Genomic DNA, 11,990 nt, shown 5'->3' on the forward strand with positions numbered 1-11,990 from the left:
AACATCCCTGCTCAATCAGGAACAGCTAGACCTGGTTGCACAGGACCATGTCCAGACGGCTTTTGAATATCTCCAAGAATGGAGACTCCACAACCTCCCTGGGCAACCTGTACCAGCGCTCAGTCACCCTCACGGTAAAAAAGTGTTTCCTGATGTTCAGAGGGAACCTCCTGTGTTTCAGTTTGTGCCCATTGCCTCTGGTCCTGTCACTGGGCACCACTGGAAAGAGCCCGGCTCTTGTCTTCTGTACACCTTCCCTTCAGGTATTTATATGGTTCAAGAGACCGCTGTCTTCCACAGCATTATCACTGCCTATCCATCGTCCCTTCACAATCTTCAGCAGAGCTATGACCAAAGGGAAGAGCCAGCCTTCGGTGAGTGCTTCACACTTACCTTATCCTTTGGTTGAGAGGAGGGAGTGAAACAGGCTGTCCTCGAGGGGCAAAGTAGATATGATAAGGGGCCATCTTGACTGGCAGGAGGTAGGCACCACAGGGGAAAGCACCACTACCAACCTCTTGTGCTTTGATGCGTGTGACATCCCAGTACTTTGTTCAGAGAATGCAGCAAGCAATGCGTTGTGATTTTGCTCAGTTAGGCCAAGGGGCAGAGCTGCAGTAAGCAGCAATGTACAAATTCCCCTAACCAAAACTACAGTAAAACTACCTGCAGTCCAACCACATACTGGTGGCCTTCCCTGTTAATTGTGAGCCTGTTTACAGCTTCATTATTACAAAATAATTGAAAGATTTTTTTTAATTTTAATGAACAATTCCAAAATACATTATTACAAAATAATTCCTGTGGAAATCCAGTACCACCACCATTCTTTGAATTAATCTGTTTTCTGCCCTGAGGTGAAATTGTGTAATAGAAGTAGCAATGTATGTCAGAGTATTACGTTATGCACAGGTCTGGAAGGCCAAGTGATCTTGCAGCTTCCTAATCCTGTGGACAGAACAAGAAAATCCAGCAGATCCACCCCTGTTTGTTCAGCTGAACCTAGTAAGTCAAGGACAAGCAGATTCTCTCCCAACACAAATAGCCGTACTCTGTGGGGAAGCTGATTATTTGAGAACAAAATTAAATGTAATTTTACAGATTCCCAGTCATGGATTTCTGTAATAGTCTGTAATCCACCAGCCATTAGTCCTCTGACTGAATCGTACATTAGGGGAAAACTAAGAATCTTAGGTCTTATGTTTCCAGCCATTTTAAACTGAAAACAAGTGAGGTGTGAGAAAGGGAGATGTAAACATGAGGATTTTTTTCAAAACCCGTGGGCCGCACAGCTTGCTGCCCATACCCAGCTCATTGTGCTAAATTTCACGTGAGATCTGTCCAGGGACAGGCAATGCTTGTATTGTCCAGGGAAATATAATGTGATATCCAAATCCCAAAGCTTAATTTTCACCTGGTTTACACGATCCACTGATTAATGTTGGCAAAGGTTTATAACTCTCTTTTTGTGAAAAAAATGGTTGTAGATGCTTGAGGGCAGGCTGGACTTGTGCTGTGATTCTAGATAGAATCACTAGATGGAGCCAGAGTCATCTCTGCAGGGGAGTCTTTTATAACCTGGACTATCCTGGAGATGTCAAAATTTCCTACTTCATAAAAGTCTCAATTGAGTTTCCAAGCACAGAATTTCAACTGTATGCATATATAACTGCCAGCTCACTGCATTGCTAAATTAATGGTGCAGTTTTAGTGTGATGATAATTTTTGTGCAAATGTCATGCAGTTGTAATATAATCATGGTTTTACATTAAGTCTAGCTGACCAAAGGCTTTAGTTTCTCATAGATTGCATGGGCATTATTAGAAAATAAAAAGGAAGAGAAAATATACTTATTGTCTAGTTTCAAGGTAATATTCAGCTGGAGAAGGGTAGTAACTAGTGGTAAACTGAACTCAGTTGGCCTTGGTTTAGAAAAGAGGCCAGATGTCTTTCAAAGGAAGCAAAGCAGTGGACAAGCCTTCTATGTTCAGTTTAGAAGCAGGGGAGGGGGCCACTCACCATAATGATCTAAACTGTCGTAATTTGATCTAAGGATCTCTCCATTACCTGCTCCACACACACCCCATACTGCCAGTGGCACCTGGATGGTACCTTGTGGGCTTCGGGAGTGCACATGGTGGAGTGGAAGGTCCTTGTAGCCCAGAAGCTGGCAGCTGACAGGAGAGATCAACCTCTGTCCTCTGTCCTCTGGTAGGACAGAAGGTAATGGCACCCACAGGAAGAAACCTCCCTCCCAAGATCCCTTTCACCATCCCAGCCTGACCAGCAGTCACCAATGCCAGCAAGAGGCCATCCTCTTGTACATTTTAAAATGCCCCACGACAGCTGAGGGCCCTATCACCTTTGCCAATAGCCACACACAGTTTCTGGGATAAAGCATGACAGCAGAAGAGAACAGAAACTACATCTGCTAGACAAGGGACTAGCAGTGGTAGTACTAGTAGTGGTGTACCACTGTTAGTGGTACACCAGGAGGCAGAGTCAGCAGGTGGATCTAGTAAATGTAGGCGAGGTCATGACCATCACATACACGTTCTGGAGGCAGATGGAGCCACAGCCAACCACTGATAGAGGAACAGGAAAAGCGATTAGAGCTAAAAGCCAATGGCTGGGCTGCAAGTGTGGCTACTGCCTTGGACTGGGGTTGTGTCAGGGTGGCTGCTTCTCCTGCTTCCCTTTGCTTGCCATGGGAGATGAGAGTTTGAGACAACTGGTAGTGCCTCATGCATCTTTTCATCAAGGACATGACAAGATCAAAAGCGTCTTGCACCCAGCTTGCTGTGCCCACGGAGGAAGAGAAAGTGGAAGTGACCAGTCTCCTCCCACTGAACACTTCGGCTTGGTCTTTTTCAAACAAGTAATTTATTAGAGAAAAAATTGTGATCTTACTGTGAGAGTTTCAAAGCACAGGAAACTATTGTGAAAGAAAAGGAGAAGAAAAAGTAACACTTGTTCAGTTCCCTCTCTGTCCAGATCCCTCTCTGTCCAGATCTCTTGTGCCTCTAAGGGCTGTTTGTTGGTAAGGGCTGTGTTAAGCCTGTCCAACAAGAATAACTGGAGACCCCCTTTTTGTTTCTTTCCCAAAAGATCCAAAACACCAGAAGGTCCCCCCCCAACTTTGTTGCCTTCTACAGCTGCCCCTACCTTCTTGAAATCGGTCAACAAATCATGGCAGGGCTAAGAGGAGGGTGTGGAGAGTTAATAATGCATGGACATCCATGAACACATGCACACGGAGATATATTTAATTATATGCCTCCTGTTAATAGCCTAGATAAGTATAGCTGTGATGGTGTTGGAGGGCCACAGCTCCTTCGGCTTATCTGAATTAGGTGTACAGATTGGTACAAGACTCTGAAGCAAATCAAGGGTATTATTTAAGAGGGAAAAGCCATCATGAAAACAGAGAAGGCAACACCAGAATGGTAATTTCCACAAGTGTTCAGCAGGATAAGGCCTGACCTGCAAAACTGAGCAGGGAATCAGACCCATGAACGTTGTTTACAATCTACAACATATTTTCTCTGTAAACCTACCTAAATGTGAGTTACAAGACCTTAGCTCTTAAAACATATGGTTGTCCTTATACTCTTGCATACTTTTGTTACACACCAAACCAGGTTAGAAGGTCTGTTCTGCAGCAAGCTGCTGTTCAGGAACTTTTATTTTTCTTGTGGCGAGGTCAAATTTCAATATATGCATTTTCCCTAATTCTGTTTATTCCTAGAGTAATTCTGAAATGGAAGCAAGGTCCTGCAAAATAATTGTAATTTAGCTGGTATGACTAAGCTATACTGTAGGAAAATCAGCTGAACAGCAGATCTGTATTTTCTCAAAGCTACGATTTTTATGGTTGATGGAGGTTTTAGGAAAGCTGTTCTGCAGCGTCTCTTCAGATAAGACCTACAATCACAGAATGGTTTGGCAGTCAACCAGAATGGAGCACACTCAAAGAAAAGGCAGAATTAGACCTGGGGTGTTGCTCCTTGCTAATATGCATGGCAGATGCCTGTTTCATGGTTTACCCTTTGACAGCCGGCTATGATCTCAGATAGAGCTGTACCTTATGAAGCAATTTAGCTTCCTGTTACTTTGACACTTTGAAGTGCTGCCACACGCAGACAACAACCGCTGAAGAACTGCTTGCCAGTATTATCTCCACCTAAGAGATTTTTCTTTTAAAAACTTAAAAAAAAATACTGAAAGCATTGAAGAATTATGAAAATCACATTTTTCTTTGCTGCGTTGTTCTTACTGGACCTCTTCGCTTGCTGTCATGCTGATCCACAATATCCCTTGCCTGACATAGAAGATGAAAAGTTCATTGAAGACTGTGTGAGAGCTCACAACGAGTTTCGATCCAAAGTGAATCCACCGGCCAGCAATATGCTTCGCATGGTAAGGAGGCATTCGTGATCTGTTTGAAAATTAATATAGATTGTGCTGCTGATTTAGCCCAGCTTATTATTCATTTGCTTTGTGCTTTTTTTCCCCTTTCTGTCAATGATTTCTGTACTATATATGTTAGTTCTTCATAGGAAATAGAAAAGACATTCCTTTTTACAGTATTGTTCAGTTTTAATCATTTGAAGTGAATTCCTTGTTTAGGGACAGATTGCTACTCTAAACTTCAGCCAGAGCAAAGGGCTGTATTGCAAAAAAGAGCATTCAGTTCTCAGTGTTTCATTTACCTCTTTCTAAGAAAGATAGTGATCTATTTTATGGTAGTCCAGGTTTCATACAGGGAAGCTGTTTGGTACTCAAAAGCTCCTGAATAGGCAATCTGCACAGCAGGATTTGTTGAAAATCTGTCATCGACCCTTGTTTCTTCCAATCTAGAACATGTGTTGAAGAAAGGGATTTGCAGGGCATCCATTTAGATACCTGATCTTCATTTGCTGTAGTAGGGTTTGTTGAGTAGGGATGCTGATATCTGGGCTGGTAAGCAGAGCTTCCTATAAATATAATGGATATCAGAACAGGACATGGATAGGTCTCAACTTGCTTGGTGGAATACATAAGGAAAAAGGCAGGTAGATAGCTGAGGGAGGTAACCCCAGTCAGTTCATGTCATTACTCTCAGCCCTCCAGCAGTGCAGCATAGCTGGAAAGTAAGTTAAATGCGTAACTGCATGCAGTATGAATCATTTCTATGAAAGGAAGTTCGTGGTAAAGCGGTGAAATTCAGACTACTCATGATGATTGTAATTTCTTGCCATTTTAGAAAACAATGTTTAATTTAAAATGCTAGCTCACAAGAGCTAACTTAGCTGCTGAGACCAAAGATCCTGCAAACCTGGAATAAGAGCAGGACAAATATACAGAAATCTCTTGAATCAAAGGCGTTGCATTGTATTTAAAAGCTCTTGATGGATTTTTCTTGCATGATTTTTTTTCAGCCTTGAGCTCATGCAAGTTTTTATCGTCCCCAGCATTGTGTAGCAAGAGCTGCACAGCCTAACTATAAGTCGTGTGAAAGTATCTCCTTGCGTTTGATTTGGACCTGTTAATTCCTAGCTTTGTTTGATAGTCTCTGGTCTCTGCATTGGAAGGAGCAAGTAATTATTGCTTATTTACCTACTTCACAGAAGATGTCCAGCTGCCTCTGATTAAAGCTGCAGAGCACTCTCTTGCTTTATGAAAGCCCTCCATACTTGAGGATGATCATCCTTCTCCATGTTCTCTCTGCCCTTTTCAGTTCTAGTGTCCCCTTCTTAAGGTGGGGTGCTGCACACAGCATTTAACAGGACTTCTACAGTGGTGTAATTATATATATATGGTGATATTCTCCATTCCTTCTCAAGGAATTTCTAACACTTTATTTAATTTTTAGACTACTACTAAACATTGATTTACAAGGGGTAATAGCCAGCACCAGACCTGTCATTATGAACACAAAGTCAAAATTGTTTGTTTTTTTTTTCACATCCCTTAACTTACATTTCTCTGTACTGAATTTTACCTGCCATTTTATTGCCTGGTCATTCAGTGGCATGAAATCTTTCTGCAAGTCTTGCAGACTGGTTTCTCAAATTATCGCTTGTGCCACTCAGGATGGGAATGGTTCCTCCTCAGCCCAGCCGAGATGAGTGAGCCTTTTATTTGTTTTGGCCACATGCTGAGGAGGGAGAAGGGCAAAGAGGCAGAAGGGGCTGAGGAAGGGAGCAGTTGTGACTCCTTCTCTCCATCCTGGCCAGCAGAACAGAATTCTGGTCTGGTCTAGTGATAATTGTAAAGTGCAAATCCCTGGACAGCCGACAGCTCCAAGACGTGAAGTCCCTCAAGGCCTGCTAAAGCTGGGGCTTTCACCCAGTTACCTCTTCTCAGGCCTAGCAGCTTAAAGACTGCAATCCAGCTCTAAATATTTTAACAAGTCGGATACCACAGGACAGTGGATAGGTACTACGTGTCCTGCAATATCTAAGGGAAAAAGAAGAAAAAACATTTGCTGTGAGAGTAGAAATGTCAAGTCAGAGAAAGAAACTGAATGCAGGGATGGGAAGCAGGAAACGGGAAAAGAATCCTTACAAGTTTCTGTTTAAAAATGTTTTAATTCAGCTAAGTCACTGCAGTGCAGGTTATATTATGTTTCCTTCCTTTTCTACAGTCCTGGGATGCTGCTTTAGCTAAGACTGCCAAAGCATGGGCGAAGAAGTGCAAGTTTATGCACAATATCTACCTTAAAATACCAGGGAAGGTGCACCCCACCTTTACTCCTCTTGGAGAAAACATCTGGACTGGCACAGCCACTGTCTTCTCTGTGGACGCAGCTCTCCGTGACTGGTATAATGAAGTCAGGAGCTATGACTTCAACACTGATAGATGTAGTGGCATCTGTGGTCACTACACTCAGGTGAGTCTTACATACCCAATGGTTTATAATGTAATGGCTTCACAGAAAATCCAAGTACAGGCTTGGAACAGACCGCTTCGGAGCAGGAATTACAGCAGGGGTTTTCACCCCCTGGTTTATTGCTGCATGAGATTGGAAATAAATATTCCGAGCCTCAGGGATGTCCGAGTCCCATTTTCAGTAATGGTGGAAAGGGATTATCCCCCGAGAATTTCATGTTTCCAGGGGAGCCAGATAATAATTGCAAAAACATCTGTCAATCAGTCGTTTGTCTAAGCTGCCCTTTGCGTTGTCAATGTTGCTCCTGTGTCGGCTGTTTTAAACTTCCACAAGGTCCTTCCCTTTGCCTTCCTCCCTTAATGCTGTTGCTTTTTCAGTCTTTGAGCACATGCATACATATTTCCCTTTGCCCTTCAGGTTGTTTGGGCAGAGAGTTACAAAGTTGGCTGCGCAGTTCACTTCTGCAACACAGTTGAATATTTTCCAGATGTCTTCAGAGCAGCACATTTTGTTTGCAACTATGGGCCAGCGTAAGTTAATCATGGCATTTGGGGGTTAGGTTTTTTATTTTTTTAAATATCCTATAACTGACCTGGTTATCAGATGCCAACAATGGGAGCAGTTGTAACAAATTTCAGAAGAAGCTATGTCCACATGTCACCGGTCCAAGGGAAACGTCCCCCAGCCATTGAGAGCAGAAGATGCTGGACATAGTTGGAGGTGCAGAAAATCCCTTCCTAAAGAAGCAGGCAAGCAGATCCTAGCTGAGAGCACTCGCCATAACCAAGAGTGGTGGAATAAGATCTGTTTTGACTTCAGTCTCTGCAGGAAAAGTGCAGAAGGTGCAAGCTTTCTGCTTGAGGAAGATTACATCTTTCTGTGGCCCCACCCAAACTTCAAACAAGACATTTTTACTGAAGAAATAAAAGAAAGACAGTCCCCTAGTTTATCTCATACCTTGCTATTTCTGGACTTACCTTTTACAGATTTACAGATTTTTTTACCTTTTACATATTTTACAGATTTTTTAGAATACAGGTGGGTAATGAGGGACTAGAGGCAGATTGTTGTATGCTTACACTGAATAATACAGTATTGCCTGAGAAGTCTCATTAATTTCAAATGGCGAGAGTCACCAGGTAGCTGCTCCCCATGCCAGTGAGAGCTTTAATCTGATCTAAAAGGAATTTCAAACAATTGCAATGATCAGGTCTTGGATAAAAGGATTTCTCCCCCCCGCCCCATCATAGTTTTTCATGATAAATTATTCTAACAATATCTGATGAAACCATGTATGTAAATAGCTTTTCAAACGACTGAGCTAACAAAATACTGTTCTGCTTTGCAGGGGGAATTACCCAAGAAAACCATATAAAAGAGGACATCCATGCAGTGGATGCAGTAATGAGAAATGTGTAGATAAGCTCTGTGGTAAGACCAAAGAGATCAACTAAGAAAATTGCATAGAAATAAAAATGACATAATTATCAGTGGAAATATAACAGTAAGTCAGTTTGCACTAAGTACATTGTAGGTCTGCAGCCCATCACACAGCAACAGTACCAAACCCTGGTAAGAATAGTATAAGAAGGAATTAATTGAAATACTTTGCTGTTGAAGGCTCGGAGGTAGAAGCCAGGGTTTCTGATGAAGAGAAGTGTCAGTTAGACCACTTTCCGCCTTTTATCCGATCCGGATGTGAAATCTAAAACTTTAGCCTCAACAAATATTCCCTGTCTGGTTCTTCTTTCCTAGCAGAAATGGTATATTTAACTTCTGCTTTCTTGCTTGTTTAGTATGTTCTATCACATTTTCCAGAAAACTATAGTTCTGAACCAATAATAAGACCATCCCGAAAAGCACACTTATCGCTAACTTCTGCAATTTTCTGAAATATAGCCATGAGAGCTTGTTTTTCCACAGCAGTTTGCGGCTGTGGACCTTTATGTCATTACACCTAGACCCAAATTAGTCAGAAATAGTGTTTTAAATAAACAGAGACTGAAGGACATGCAACAATGTCTTAAATCAAATATGAATTTTATACAGAGGTTTAATGGGGATGGTCTCTACTGGCCAGGCTCTAGATGGCTTCAGCTGTAGAAATAATTGAACATTTGGTATTCTTATTTCCTTCTGCGATATCCTGGCAGACTCATCTTGAAGTCTCAGACTGATTCATCACAGAAAAAACAGAAACATCTCAAAGAATAGGGGGAGGGAGAGGAGGAAGAGAGCTTTTAAAAATTAAGTGCTAGATCCTACAACCCATTTTACCATATTCTCCTATAGGGCAAATCAGCAATTCCAGTAGGATGCACGTAGGTAATCCTACAAATACATCAAAGCTCTTAGTAAAGGTGTACTGCTGTGATAAATTTAGTAGTTATATTTGTCTGTCTGTAACTACTTAAATTTGGTTTGTGTATCAATTTTAAATAAATTCCAGATTTTGTTTTTATTTGCTATTCCCTCCTCCCCATGACATAAATTCTTCCTAATACAGCTGCTTCTTTTCTGCTTGTCTTTCAATTCAATAAAAATATGAGCCCCATGCCAGCTGGGAACCCTGCTCTTGTTGGCCTGCTTCCCCCTTGCAGGATGTTTTAGGCACTGACAGGTATCCTCAGTGCAATCAGCCAGGCAGCAGCAATGGCTTACCTCTTTATATTAAGAACCTCCACTCACATTTATTTCCTTTTCTGATCTCTCTACAGAAAATCCAGAACGTGAGAAGCTGATAAGTACGTATCAAATTTTTCTTAATTGCTTTCCTATAAGTATGGCTAAGTTTGATGGGTCTTAACAGCTGTTTCTTCACCGTTTTTTAGATTATGCCTACTGGTATCCAGACTGGGATACACAGCCCCAGCCACCGCGGCCCCGTCCCCCCAGGCCTCCCACGCCGCCGCACGTCCCACCTGCTGAGCATCCACATACCTCTTGTGACCAGTACTGTCTTAGTGTTTCAATTTTAAGGCCACTGGTTTTGGTACTGAGTACTGGTGCTGTTCTTCTAGTACAAAAGCGGTTTCCACACACATTTTTTAATGAGTAATGACCAATTAAGATGCTGATAGTGATCCTACCACTATATTACTCTCAGAGAATTGCACACATCATTGGCAAAAACACTCGGTCATCTCTCCATTATCCTTGTGATGTAGCATAGGAAAGGCTTCTTCACTCAAGGCAAGATATAAGTGGCTGTGCATAGAGTTAGTGTAATTTTTTGGCAGTAGCTGCAACACACCTGCAACATCTGCATGAGCCTCTTAGCTCTGGCTCGGCAGTAGATTGCTAGGGGGACCACGTAGACTATATATTACTATACATGCTAACAAGCCTCCTGGAAACCTGGAGCATCACAAAGAGGTGTGTGAAGCAGCATAGTGGATCCAAAAGAAGCAATAACTCATCCTCATTAACCTTCAATTATCCCAGACATCACTTTCCCCAGATAACTGAGATTTAACTGTATGTATTATTTTTAAGAACAGAAAAAATAAAGCTTGTCCTTTATTTAGCCTATGTATGTGTATCAGTCTCCACTAAAGTTAGTCTATTGTCAGTTGTACTATTCTGTTCTTCTCCTCTCAGAGTTAAGCTTTGTCCTCCATAGCTAGTAGAATACCAGGAAAAGTTGGTAGAGGAAGGATTAACATGGAATGTCAATAGGGAGAGCTTAATTTTAGGATGTGAGAAGGTGACAAAATCTGAAATGCAGAGTAGATGTCAGCCAGCCTGAGCTTGCAGGCAGGGGAAGGTGGGGGTAAGCAGGGAGGGAAAACAGAAGAGGGAAGATGAAATGGGCCCAGGACAGATTCTGTTTTGGAAATGGAAGATCTCAGCCTCATTAAAAAAGCCCAAACTGTTGATCAATTCAGTTCGTTTTTAGAGACATTCAGCCCCCGACTCCTATTGTTCCTATATACATTTGTTAGTAAGGGAAACAAACCCATCTTTCAAGCTAAGAGATACTGGCTGATATTAGGAATGCAAAACTGTGCTATCAATATTTAAAGCTGCTTCTTCTCATTTATCTTAGTCCTAATGTTTTGAGAACACAGTCACTCAGATTCTGAGCCACATTGCAACTCTGAAGGAGCATGGCATCCCACAGAATAAAACTGAGCCCCAAATGTTTGGGCTCTTGTAATATGCTACAAAATGTCGCCATGTAAGAAGATACATATTTAATTTCACAATTGTCAGTTCTTGTCTGCTGCCACCTTTCATATCTAGCAACAGCAAGTAGGCTGGGGACAAGTTGTTGGGAAGAGGACACAGCTGACCCAAACTGACCAAAGGGATATTCTATACCATATAACATTGTGTTCAGCAAAAAAAAAACTGGGGTAGAAGAAGAAGAAAGATGGGGGGCTGGCTTCCAGGGTAGCCACTGCTCGGACACTCTCTGGGCATCAGTCTGCCATTGGGGGTGGTGGGTGATTGTCTTTGCATCACTTGGGGTTTTTGTTTGTTTGTTCCCCACACACACACTGTGTCTTAAGCTGTCTTTATCCTGACCCATGAGTTTTCTCACTTTTCTTCTTCCTGTTTTCTCCCCCCATCCTGCTGGGGAAGGGGCAGTGAGCGAGCAGCTGTGTGGGTGCTTGGCTGCTGGCAGGGGTCAACCCACCACATTATTCTGCTCTAAAAAGTGGTCTGTAGGGGAGCTGTGAGCACAGTGTTTCTCATCCACGATTCCCTCAGAGGCCTTTTTCACCTGTAAGCAGTCTCCCCATGAATAGCTGGAGATGTGCAACCCACAGGACCTAACGTGTGCTGGTGGGGCTGCTGTTGCAGGCTCACAGTGTGACCCCGGACCACCACGCTGAACATGGTCTTGCCACCAGCCCCAACACCTACAGGACTGCATGCACAGAAGTGATAACTGGGACCTACACCCAGCTGTTCAAAGGATGCAGATTCCTAAAACAAAATCTGGAGTGGGAAGAAACCCAACTTCATTCCCACAGAGATTTCCAGATTGGGACTGTGGGAAAGTGCCTGAGCTTGATGGACAGGTGATAGTTAAGGGCAGTGTGAGTAAGAGGGTAGTGATGGTGGTGGGTTTGAGCAGGGAGTGTTGGGCACCCGAGGCAACATGCAT

General features: G+C 42.6%; 1 protein-coding gene across 1 annotated transcript; it reads left to right on the forward strand.

Annotated features, from left to right (window-relative positions):
- The first annotated feature begins 4,137 nt into the window (after positions 1–4,137).
- On the forward strand, positions 4,138–10,405 carry LOC104011033 (glioma pathogenesis-related protein 1). Its single transcript, XM_009463236.2, has 6 exons — positions 4,138–4,419; positions 6,629–6,874; positions 7,292–7,404; positions 8,223–8,305; positions 9,592–9,618; positions 9,706–10,405. The coding sequence occupies exons 1-6, from the start codon at positions 4,240–4,242 to the stop codon at positions 9,930–9,932; spliced, it is 876 nt and encodes a 291-aa protein (XP_009461511.1). The 5' UTR covers positions 4,138–4,239; the 3' UTR covers positions 9,933–10,405.
- Positions 10,406–11,990: the final 1,585 nt, after the last annotated feature.

This window comes from Nipponia nippon, unplaced genomic scaffold (genome assembly GCF_047370975.1).
Source record: "Nipponia nippon isolate SJK-2023a ecotype South Korea unplaced genomic scaffold, ASM4737097v1 scaffold_3, whole genome shotgun sequence".
Taxonomy (NCBI): Eukaryota; Metazoa; Chordata; class Aves; order Pelecaniformes; family Threskiornithidae; genus Nipponia; species Nipponia nippon.